This window comes from Nyctereutes procyonoides, unplaced genomic scaffold (genome assembly GCF_905146905.1).
Source record: "Nyctereutes procyonoides isolate TBG_1078 unplaced genomic scaffold, NYPRO_anot_genome, whole genome shotgun sequence".
In the NCBI taxonomy this organism is placed as follows: Eukaryota; Metazoa; Chordata; class Mammalia; order Carnivora; family Canidae; genus Nyctereutes; species Nyctereutes procyonoides.
In genome coordinates, this window is record NW_026575159.1 from 7,936,820 (window position 1) to 7,949,951 (window position 13,132).

The following is a 13,132-nucleotide window of genomic DNA, read 5'->3' on the forward strand; positions in this document are numbered from 1 at the left end:
AACAGTTTCAGATAGATTGACATACATTGACAGATAGATAGATAAATCAATCTAGATATTTATCTCCCTTACTTTCTTTTTCCTGATTTTATAAATTGCAAATGGGGCACCTGAGGTTATGACTGAGAAAGATGGATCAGAACACACTTAATTAGCCATGAAGAGGGTATCTAGATTTCTATTATTATTATTATTATTAATTATTATTTTATATTACTATTTTATAGAGTGGGTATTGTGACATTTTTTTTCTCCTTATTTGGGTGTCTAAGTTGCTTATACCAAAGGTACAGGAAAATCTACCCTTATATCTTATTTGTCAGACATTTTGCTCCTAATGTTTTTCTTGTCAGTTGGGGAAGCTACAATGATAATATTATTAAATATTATGAGACTCCACCAGGAAGGGGTAATTTTTATTTCAGTTTTAACTTGGTGTCTTAATTAAATCAACAGCTTTGAGCCAATAGCATTCATCTGACTCTTCCAATGTATTTCATTAAATGTAATCCTCTTTATCTATAAAGCAGTCCAATGAATGTATTATATCCTAATTATATTCAAGAACATGACCATGTAATCCAGAAGGCCAATATTCTATTTCCATTTTTGTTGAGAGGATTGCTTTAGATCAAAGAGGACATTGCTAGCTACAGTGCAGAGAGCAGGGGTGATAAAAGCCAGGTAAAAATGAGGAGAGATGCAGATAGTGAGCATGCATTAGAACCTTTCTGAGTCCCAGGGGAGAAATGACTTATGAAGAAATTAATCAATGGGCACAGGTGAATTGGACAACAAATCATTTCTACAGAACTGAATAAGGACAAGGGCAGAAGTAGCAGGACCAGTTAGGAGAGTGTTGCACTAATTTGGGCAGGAGATGATGATTGCTGGGACCAGTATGTCAACAGTGGAGGAAGTAAGAACTAGATGAGTTTTGAATATATTTCAAAGGTAGAGCTAACAGATTTTTCTGATGGATTGTGTATGGTTGTAGCAGAAGAAAGGAGTCAGAAATTGCTCCAAAAGTTTTGGTGTGAATTACTGAAAGAAAGGAGTGCTATTAATGATGATGGTGAAACTCTGTGACAGTAGCAGGTTTGGAATGACAGAGGGAGATCAGATCATTTTTGGACAGATTAAATTTGAGATGCCTATTAAACATCTATGTGGATATGTTGAGTAGGAAGTTGAATATATGAGTCTGGACTTCAGGGTGAAGAACTAGGCTGGTGATGTAAATTTGAAAGACATCAGCACATAGATATTATTTAATGTTAGAGACTGGATGACAGTTACCCATAGAGAGGATGGATAGAGTGAAGATATTCAAGACCTAGCTTGGAACCTACAGAGATCTTTGAAATGAGGAGATACCAGGAAGAGAGTCTAAAATGAGCCTGAGTATTGTAATTAATAAAGTGAAATTTAATAAAATGTATAATTTTTAGACTGTGTAACTTATTTTCCATGAACAGTAAATGATTATAACTTTAAAGTATTAAGAAATATTTGACTTTAAAAAGTAAATTAGGTACTTCAGGCTTTATAACAAAATATTGAATACATTGTAGTCCAACTCTCATTTTTGGCCTGTAAATAAATCCTTCTCATCTTTCAGTCTACATAGTTGAATTCAGTAGCTTTAAGAAAGTGACATTCACCAATGAATAATAAATTCTCATACCCAGGAGCAATTTCCTTCTATGACTGCACCAAAGATAGGAGACTTAATTTATGTCCAACTGTCTTGCTTTCTAAAACAGAAAACTCTAGATAACTTAGCACTCACTTCTTGACACCTAGAAAGAGAACTTTCTTGTTTTATTATGAGTCTCATGGCATGGTATCTTTTTCAAGTTCTTTTGGGATTCATTCGCTGGTTTATTACTGGCAAATACTGAAGCAGGCATTCATAAAGTAGAAATGCAACCCAGAGATTAGCTTGAAAAGACATGTCAAAAACTTGATCTTTCTCCTTTTTCATTGTTTTAAACTAATGCATGATTCCTTATAATGAGGTAGAGAACTGTATTTACCAACCTTCCAAGGAGATAAAATCTCAACTGAAACTATTAGAATGGGATAAACTACTCTTTCCTGGGGACAGAGCACAATGGAATGAGTAGGTCTTGTATTAGCCTAAGGGTTAAATGTGGAAGAGAGGGGCTACATATATGTAAGCAAGGGCATGGGGCTGAGACAAGAAAAATAGGAAGGTAGAGCACAGCTTAGTGATGATAGGACTGTGTGTGTAAGCATGTGAGAGAGAGGTGATGATGATGATGATGATGATTATGATGATGACGATGATGATGGAGATGATGATTTTTACATTTAACCATGGGAGGGTGGGGGATGGGGGAAGAACTAGGGGGAGATATGGCTTAGGAAGATATTCAGGAAGCTTTCTATTTACTGTACTATATAAAAATGTTCATATCTTAACTCTTAAGGAAACAAAGCAAACATCTCTGTTATTTATTAATACTTCTTGAATAACTTGGACAGTGCCCAAGTCCACCTGAATCAGATCATACCACATAATTGAGCCATATCAGCAGCTAAATTATTAGAAAAAAAAGAGTGCCAAATGGTGAAAAAGAATCAGACATGTGCAGAATACCAAAGCAAAGCCAAAAGGACAATATAGACACTACTCTGGATTGAAATGACAATCTGGGGAGAATGCTCTGTTCACAGAATAGGATGCTTCAGCCTAGACTCTAGGTGCTAGAGGATTAGAGTTGAACATGTTACACAGATTCACAAATAGAAGGAACTTAAAACATTTTTTTTTTCATGATAAAACTATCTGGAAAGTAGTTCTTAAGTAAATCCAAAGGATACCCAATTTCTTAACTGGAGTTAAGAAACACTGGAGTGCTTTCTCAAAATGGAGAGGTTGATGTATAACTTCTGACCTGCTCCATTGGCCTGGCACAGTCCCCAAGTGATTGATTGCTACTGTTGGATTTCAAATTAAAGTGACCTTAGTAATCACTAGTTCAAGTCATCTTCCTCTTGGAAAATGCCCTTTTCTAGTGTGCATGAAGGAACTGTGATGGCTAATGGGAACACTGTCATCAGTGTCAGTGATGTCATTTTTGTATTATTTATTATTGTTATTATTGATGTTAAAAAAGAGAAATGTTTATTTGTAACCATGTCTCTTAAAAAAGTGAGAAATCACATCTCTCCCTAGGAGGGCAGCTTGTTCTATTTAGCCCATCTAATTTGCTTCTGTTATTGCTTTGCTCCTGTAAGCATTTGAGGTTATGACTCCTGATCTATAGCAGTGGGCATTAGCTACTATTTGTGGACACAGATCCATCTAAACCTCCATCTAATGGCAGTCAGGCTCACCACCCTGGAGGATACAAATATCCAGATGAATCTGAGCTGAGTGCAAATGCTGGAATGGCATTTTCTGCGTATGTGTTAACCTCTTAATAAATGGTTAAAAGCAAGACATCCACTGGGCAAAGGTATGAACAGATGGGAGGATCAGAAGCACCTGTAACTGGTTCACATTACAATGGACTTATAGCCAATTGACCAAATGACCACACACATAAACCGTATTACAAAGGGACCCATGAATCTAATGATGCTCAGATCATTTGAGGTATAGACAATAAGGCAGGGTTGTCTCAGCACTTTGGAGCTGGGCAGTCAGAATATGGTGGTCAGAGACCAGAGAGTTTCCCAAAGCCCAGTAAAGAAACCTCTCTGATACAAATATTGTACCTTGAGTTTTGCCTTCTGTAAAGCAATATATGCAGAATGCTCACAAGGAACATTCCAGAAACTAGAAATGCTCTGAGATATTACCGAGAAAAAGATTCTAGGGTTTGAGGGTTGGGGATGACTCCAGTTTGCATCACTTGGTACTGTGAAGGAAATCTAGCTATACATTATACCCTTGAGAAAATTAAGGGAAAGCAACATCTGATCCATATTTCAGAAGATCCATTCATACATCGAGGTAAAGAGAGAAATTGATCCAAACACAATAATTCTGTGTTCCTTTCTCCCCTTTTCCAAATTTTCAAGCACCTACACTGGTCAAAAGGATGTTGAAGGAAATGGCGAGCCTCACAATGCCCTCAGAGACCCTTGAGAGAAATTCTGATCGTATTAGGAAAAAGAAAAAGGGTGTGGAAAGAAGAAAATCCAAGGGAAAATATTCTAAAAAGAGAATTGCACTTCCTGAGGGTTGTATTTTGTGAGGAGGCTCACAGGTGCCCAACAGGGGTTTGGGCTGTGCAGAAAAAGAAATGAATGTGAGGCCAGAGGGGTCCTGAGGGGACCACAGGGCAAAAGAGGGAGAATGTTTATGCAGCTGTTATGAGTGAAAACTGGTGGAGACAGAGGAAGAGGATTTTTGAGTCAGTGGGAGCTGGGAAGCTTTCATGGCACATCATGAAAATCTCTCTGTCAGCCCATTAAGGTAGACCTATGATAACCATCTACACTATTTGTGGCTGTAGGATATATCTTTGAAGGAGACACCATGCAGAGACTGGCCCTAGATACAGCCAGTTATATTCAGGCAACAGTTTAAGGGTAAGTGAAGAAGTCATTGATTATCACACTGAGTTTGTGGGATTCAAAGTGAATGATTTCAATGCTGATTACAGGAATTCACGTATTTTGTTTTCCATTAGTGAAACTGAAAGATTCCAAGGCTTTTGAATGCCTCTAATCATTCTTCCTTGTGAGAAGATTTGATCAACCCACTCTAGAGAAAGAGGTTCAAATTTTCACAAAGATAACTTAAGTCTATCCTTAGTTAATGCAGCAGTGGTGAACTTCGGGTCAGTAAATGAAATGTGTAACCCACTTCTGTCCAACAATTGCATTTAAGCTACCTGAAATGAATCCAAGTTCAGCTGTGGGATCATAAAACTGTATCAAATTATGATCTCATTTCTCTCTTTCTGCTCACCAACCCTTATTCAAGGACTATGATTGATCAAACATTTCCTTTCACTTTTTTTCAAAGATTTCCTACAGTTTTAGGGTTGAAGATTGGTTGATGCAGGTGGATTACTAATTTGCCAATATGCCTAAATTTCTAGACAATTGCAGTAGATTAGTTGGGCGGGTGTGTGTGTGGAGAGAGAAGACGATCTTTAAAGAGGTTAGAGCTTTGTGTTGTGTTATCAAAACATTTTATCCTGACTCCCTTGCTTTATAAATCCTGATGGAAACAAGTAACCTCCTACTTTCTAATATTAACACACAACAATCCAAACATATAAGCAACTTTTAACAATACATTTAATTTTGGATATTTTGTATTAACAGGCTAGAATACAAATAGTTATCTGTATTAATCAGAACATACACATGTACGTATTTCATCCATATAAAATATTTAATATGATGATAAAGAACATTTTAGCTAAAACATCAAGCCTATATTGAAGGCTGTAACAGTGCCCTAAAAGATAAATTACAATAAATAATAAGCAAGACTTCTCTGTCAAAATATGGAAGGTGTAAAGGACAAAGAAGACAGGCAGAGAGGACTCCCAGACATAGTTCTTTGAGTCAGTGGGAGAGACTGTATAGCAAGTTGGGGAATAGTGGAGGGAGAGGGGTGATTAAAAACAGATCAAAAACAATTAAAGCATAAACACATTAGGGAAGAAAAAGAATAAGCTTTCCTCAGCTAGTCTCAGGCTTTTGTTGTTAACATCTAAGTAGAACTGAGGCAAAACTAAAGGAAATCTTTACAAACCTTAATTAGAGTCTCAGAAATTAAACTAGCCAGAGTGAACTATACAGGGGTCGACAGCAGCCTACTTTATTGGGTGGAAACTGCCTGGCAACATGGCCTGGGATATGGCCTGGGATATGGCTGGTGACCTGACAAGTGCCACAGTAAAATCACTCCCAGCCCACTCTGATTCTGCCTTCCGTGTCCCCAACCTCCTCCTCCTGTTCTTCTTCTTCTTCCTCTTCCTCTTCCTCTTCTTTCTTCTTTCTTTCTTTCTTTCTTTCTTTCTTTCTTTCTTTCTTTCTTCTTTCTTTTTCTTCTTTTTCTTCTTCTTCTTCTTCTTCTTCTTCTTCTTCTTCTTCTTCTTCTTCTTCTTTTCTTTCTTTCTTTCTTCTTCTTCTTCTTCTTCTTCTTCTTCTTCTTCTTCTTTTCTTCCTCTTTTCCAACCTCATTCTTAGTCATGTTCCCACTTTGGGGTTAGATCCAGAAATTGGCAGATGAGCCATGTGTATGTAACTTCACTCAAACACCCAGAAAATAATACTCTTTTCCTTTGGAAACTTCACAAAGCTCTCTGGAGGATGCCTCAAGAGCCTATTGGCCTGTACCTAATTAGAGTTTGGAATATTCATTTCACTCATTTTTAAAAGTTAAAAGCCATTCATTTTTCACAGTAAAAACTTGCTAAAATTGCTCTCAAATTAAACAGTGATTCATAAAATGATTTGTTGAGGTCAAACTCATTATTTTTACCTTCTCATTCAGCTAGGAAATAAGCAGCCTCTAAGCCAACACCCAAGTTAGGCAGGGGAAGATCCAAACAGCCTCAACAACTCCCTGGAGGTGGTCTCTGTGTCTGTTCACTGAACTGTATACAACAACCAGGGCAGAGGAGGGAGAGGCTCAGATCATGTCACTTCTGAGCTGAAGTGGCTTCCTGCTGGCCACCAGATAATTTTAATCCATTTAGCATTGTTTACAAAGCATGTCATGCTCTGCACCCCACTGGTTAGTCATCAACCCCTGACCCTCTATCCTCCACTCCAGTTCATTCCTTTTGTCTGAAACAAAATTTCTCCCATCTACTTTTCCTTCAAATACTAATGTAGGCTTTTCAGAATGATTCTCCAAATTTGAGTTAGGAACTACGATTAAAGGAATGAATGAGCTCAGGGACAAAGTATAATGGGGAAAAAAATGAACACTACTTTCCATCTTTTTCTCTTTCTTTCTTCTTCTTTCTTTCTTTCTTTCTTTCTTTCTTTCTTTCTTTCTTCTTTCTTTCTTTTTTTATTTCAGCCCTTTATAATGCAACTCCATTATGCTATGTCTTTTTTTTTCTTTTTTTATATATATAATAGTGCAGTCTTAACCATTGCCAGGGTAGCCTCTTACAAAGCCCATAACATCTGAGGTTTGGAAAAGAACAGTGGAGTCATCTGGTTCAACCCCCTGATAATACAAATGAGAAAGTGATTAGAAGAGGAAGGAGGTGCTAGTTGAAGAGCTATGAGGAAAACATAATTGCATGGTCTGGGTTAGTTCATCATGAGACATTATGAAAATGTTTAACTCAACATAGGGTGACATTTATAGGTAATGGCTGTATTAGTAAATGAAGTTTGTAATATTTCTGAAAATTATATATTAAATATTCTCAATTTATCAGCTAGAAATTGAAAGAAAACAGCAAAAAAGCTTTCATTGTCAGTTTGGACACAGGTGAGAAGAAAAATTGGGCAAGTAAGAAAATGAAGAAACTCCTCAAAAAGCATCACCTAATCATTACATGATGATCTGTTAAAAGGTGTTTCATGGCTCTGGTTCATCTATCTATTCCTTAGTAAAACTTCTATATCTTTTTAAATAAAATAGATATGTAATCTCAGGTACGGGAGTGGAAGGAGAAAAGTAGAATTCAGAATGGTAATTCTTATTGTGATAATTCTAAATTGAAGCTCCATACCTCATATAAACATTACTATAGATTCTAAATTGGTACACTATACATGATATATTTTAAGTAGGATCATTCTTTCTTTTTACCAATATAGTTTGTGACTTTATATGAGTGTATGTATTTAAGGATATAAACTTTCAAACATTGCATACACACACACACAACAACACATACACACATTACATACATGCATAAATTGCCCTGAACTTCCTTGACTACAACTTATAGAGCAAATCAAAATTGAAAAAGAAAAGGTGTTTAGCAAACTTTGCCCTCAAAAATTACACATTTTAAATAATGGCTGCTTTAGCATACATTGATTTATTGTTATTTCTTTATAGCAATTATTCATTGTTGACATTTTTTAAAAAGATCTATTTATTTATTTGAGAGAGAGAGAGAGCGAGTGCTACAGGGAGGGACACAGAGACAGAATCTCAGGCAAACCCATCTCCTCCCCATACACACACAAATACACTGAGCACAGAGCCTGCCATGAGGCTTGATCTCAAAAACCTGATCCAAAACTAGGAGTCAGCTGCTTAACCTACTGAGCCTAGTCCCATTGTTAACACATTTTTAAAAATTAAGTATTTATACTGTGAATAGTTAAAATACCATGAAAAAAGGAGGACTAGAGTATAAAGTATACTAAACTATAACTCTCTAGTTAAAAAGAGAATTTGTACATACAACCAAGATTTACCATATCTTAATGTATATCTTTTAATAAGAGCTCTTTTTTAAAGGGGACTTCTAGAAAAAAAAAAGAAAAAAAAAGGGGACTTCTAAGAAAGTTTCTAAAAAATTAATTTTAACATGAAACACTAACTGTAATTTAACTACATATGTCTTATGTAGAATATTAAATAATATTTTAAGATAAAGATTACAACAGTCCTGGTAAACAATGCATTCCCTGTGATGGTTTCTAGGGCACAATGATGATGGGGTTATAATTTTCACTGGCCATTGCACTTACCTCCACATCTTGGAATGGGTCCACTCCACATTACTTTTCCATCCATAAGGATACATGTAATTGTTTCTGTTCCCTGGGTTTTAATAAATCCTTCTTCACAAATAACCGAAATTGAACTTCCTAATTGAAAGTTGTCTCCAAACCGCCGTGCATTGATTGGTATCCCAGGATCAGGACATTCATTATGTCCAAATGCTTGAGAAGAGCAAACAAAAATATACAAACAATCAGTATGAGAGGGATTCTTATATATTTGGGATGAGAAAAACTGATTTTAAATAAGATTATATTTATTTCTAGAAAAACTTTTATTAAAAAAATTGATGGTTCTCCATTGACACGATCTATTTGCCTATGATGTAAACAAGTGTAATTGTTTTAAAATAGTGTAATTATTTTTAAAGTATTAATTATATAAAATAGAATTGCTTCTGCTTATTTCTGGAGATCATTAGACTTAAGCTATGTAAAAATTTCCAGTGCAAACTGATTAGAATTCTAATTATTCTAAGTACAAAGCAGGTTGACCACATCTCATTGCAAAGTTTTATTGTGATTCACTCACTGGAATGGAGAGACAGTCTTGTGAGGTTATAGTGAAAGGTTCCATTCTGGTATGAAAGTCTTAAAAATTTTTTATAATTTTCCATTAGTCATCTATTTTCTGCTATGTAGGAAAGGGAAAGGGAGCTAACTTGCAATTACCATGTTTCAGACAGTGATAGGAGATTTGGAAATGTTATAATCTCATTTAACATTTAGAGCTCTAAAGAGTAATGTGAGATTCAGAGAAAGATAAGTAGCTTGCCTCAGGTCATAGAGATAGGATTGAAATGTATCCTTCAGTCTGGCTTCTCATTTTTTCTCAGCAACATATTGTATCTTGGGTTTTTTGTTTCAGGTCTCAAGAGAATGTGAATTCTTGAGTTCAGGGTCATTTTCTTATTTTATTTTGTGTCTTCTATGATATATTTAGCTTAGCCTTAGCAAGTAGCAGAAGTGCAGGGACAATGTGCTTATTTGAATCTCTCAAGATTATAGATTACATGCACCCTCCAAATTTCTCTCTTTACTCATCTGGATCAACAAATATGCACCATAAATGTGTAAATAAGCATGATATAAATGGAAAAACATTTAAAAATAGCAAAGTCTAAATGTGCAAAACATAGTTTAATGAGTTATTTACAATTATATTCATGCTGCTTAAGTACATCAAGTTATCTGAAATTTTCTCACTAATCATCATTTTCATATTGTTCATAAATTATATAACTTTTATTATTCATTCTCTTCATTTTTAAGTTAAGCAATACAGAAGAATTTTTTTTTAAATATTTTATTTATTTATTCATGAGAAACAGAGAGAGAGGCAGAGACACAGGCACAGAGAGAAGCAGGCTCCATGCAGGGAGCCTGACGTGGGACTCGATCCCGGGTCTCCAGGATCACGCCCTGGGCTGAAGGCAGATGCTCAACTGCTGAGCCACCCAGGTGTCCCAATACAGAAGAATATTAAGGTAACTTCTAATATACCTAAAAATATACTTGTAGGTATACTTTTTTCTACTTATTGTTTGTTGTTGTGTTAAAAAAATGAAAAACTTCAATTGATTAAAACTTGTTGTTCCTATATATAATGTCTGATAGGTATTTATTTAGGAAAAATAAAATTTCAGTAGAAAACATTAGTAAGAATTTGCATAAAATAGGTTAAATTATTTACTAGAGAAACAGATCAAGACACAAAGAATCTATTTCCATAATACCCTGAAGGTACCAGAAACATTAAAGTTAAAAATAATATGCATTTAAGACAAAATAAAAATAATAAATAGATAAGTGCATATATATATCTTTATCATATATATCTTTCATTTTATGTGAAATATTTTTAAGAGGACTTTCAGATAAAGCAACTATTTTATACAGCAGTCTGTGTGACACATGTCACAGCTAATTTAACTTTAATAATGTGCAATTACATGTTGACAACTTCACCACCAGTGACACTTTGAAAAGGCAATAACTGCTTTTTGTTACTAATTGCCAAAGTTCAGCATTGAATGGCGGGGGTGGAGGTGAGGGATGCCATTCTCTTTTCTTTAAAGAGCAGGAAACTATAATCCTATTGTTATATGACACAAATATTAACTCATCAAGTTGGTCAATACCTGACAGAGTATGGTAGCTTCAGGGAAAAAAACAAGAAAAATCACTAGTATTATATAGCTTTAGGAAACGTTTGCAAGCAGAGGCACTATATGTAAGTGTGTTTGTTAACGTACTAAGATATTTTCTCCTTTATGTGATTCATATTTTTACTATATTTATACCATTTTTTCAGAAAAATACAAAGAATATGAGTGATAGACAAGAGTTCAATAACCTCAAAAAAATCTCAAAGCAACATAATAAACACAAGTAAATAAGATGTTAAGGTAATAGTTCAAAAGGTAACTAAACAATGACAGTTAATTCTTATTTAACATTTACTAGGTATCATACACTCTATGCTAAATTATTTACACGCATCATCTAATTTATTCCTTACAGAAACCTAAAATGGTTTTACTGATATGAACAATGAGGCTCATTTATTAAACCTAAAAATGGAGCAAAGCCAAGATTTGAAGTTGCATAGTTTCAGTGCAGAGATGACACTCTTAATCTCTAAAGTACTTTCCCCCATGATGACCTGCAAAGTCAGCTCAGTGGTCTGCTGTCCCTAAGCTAATGATTGCCTGCTCAGTAATGTTTCTGCAGCCTTGTGAATTTTGTCTTTGGAATTATAATTCTGTGTTGTCATTATTTGTTTAAGGTCCTCCATTTGTTTATGAATATGTTGTTTTGTTTTGTTTTTTAAGATTTTATTTTTAAGTAACCTCTACCTTCAACATGGGTATTGAAACTGCAACCTTGAGTCGCATATCAGGTGCCCCGGTTTATGAATATTTTTAAAGAAAGATTTATTTCCCTTAAGTTTGCATACCAATAATGGGTCAAAGTATATGATATACGTTAGGTTTGAATTTATGCTTATAAGATTGAATAGAATAAATAATGTATTGGCTGATATCATAATATTTGAAACATTTTCCTTAATTTGAGGTCTCTCACAGAGAAATGACACAAGAGGGAATAAAATATGGTTGGAAATTGCGAACTGAATGACTATCCCTAGCAATATTTTATATATATATATAGGACTTGTTCAAGCTTCCTTTTCTGTGGAGGAGAGCTGATTTACATGATTCCTTTCTAGCTTTATGTTGTAGAAATACATTATATAGAATAAATAAACTTACTGTTATAAGTGATGTTAAAGCCACGTCCTGACATTGAGTGGTCTGCCTGAAATTCCAATCGCAGTATATGACTATTACTAGTAAGATGGGAAGGCACCTCAGCCCCAGTAAAGGTTCCAAGAATTGGGGAGTCTGGAGAGTCTCCATCTTTAACGGCAAGGAAATCAAACTGGGATTCCAGATCAAAGTCATTAAAAGAAAGATGAATCCGGCTCCCTGGATCAGAGATTATTGTCCAGATGCAGTTTAAATTATTTCCATATCCTTCTGGGTAATCAGGAGACAGCACTGTTCCCATTGGTGCAGTAAAATTAGACAGGCAAGGAACTGTTAAAATAAGATTATAAAATACAGTAAATGTTCAAAAGTAATATTATACCTTATTTTGCCAAATCCTTATTATGCTTTAACCTTATTTACTTACTATACTTACCTTTATTATACCTTTATATCCGTTATATCGTTATTATTTCTTTATTCTTATTTTGCCATGACTACGATAATCAATTAGCAGTTTGAAAAAAATAATATTAAACAATGTAAATTATAAAACAGAAAAAATGTTACCACTTTCACATATTAGGAAAGGCAACTGTTACTTTGCATGACTGTATGCTTAAATATGCACAAAAGTATCATGGGAGTAATAAAGGCAATTTATTTAGACATTTATCATATTTGTATTAGAGTTCTACACAGTTTTGTTTCTGTGCTTAAGAAAGAACGGAGGTGAAACATTCAGAGATTTCCATATAAAGCTATAATGCTCATGAAATGATTGAAGACAAAAAATATTATTTGGATATTAACAAACAGGGATGTTGTAGCACAGATGAAACCTGGGGTGAGGGTGGTAACTAGGCAAGCTTCATTCTTACCATGGCCATGGGATGCTCTCATATTTTAAAACACAGATAAGGAGAAAAATTAGCTTTTGTAGCAATCACCACTAGTTGTTAACACTGGACAAAGTTTCACACCTTAGTTAGATGAAGTCTCTTCCTGCCCCTGGTCCACCCATCCCGGTTTTCTTCTAATTTTTAAAATATCTGGGCTAAATGATCACACAGAACATTTAGGAAGTAGAAAAAGGGTAAAGAACAGAAAAGTAAATGGTCTTATTAAAAAGAGGAAATCATAGTTAAAATAATGAT

General features: G+C 34.8%; 1 protein-coding gene across 3 annotated transcripts in view; it reads right to left on the reverse strand.

Annotated features, from left to right (window-relative positions):
* CSMD3 (CUB and Sushi multiple domains 3) overlaps positions 1-13,132 on the reverse strand; it is a 1,184,516-nt gene that overhangs the window by 403,842 nt on the left and 767,542 nt on the right. For all 3 annotated transcript variants that reach the window (XM_055314112.1, XM_055314111.1, XM_055314109.1), the window contains 2 exons: positions 11,979-12,305; positions 8,671-8,865 (listed from right to left, as the gene is read on the reverse strand). In XM_055314112.1, the coding sequence (XP_055170087.1) occupies positions 8,671-8,865; positions 11,979-12,305 (522 nt within the window). The remainder of the gene's footprint in view (positions 1-8,670; positions 8,866-11,978; positions 12,306-13,132) is intronic.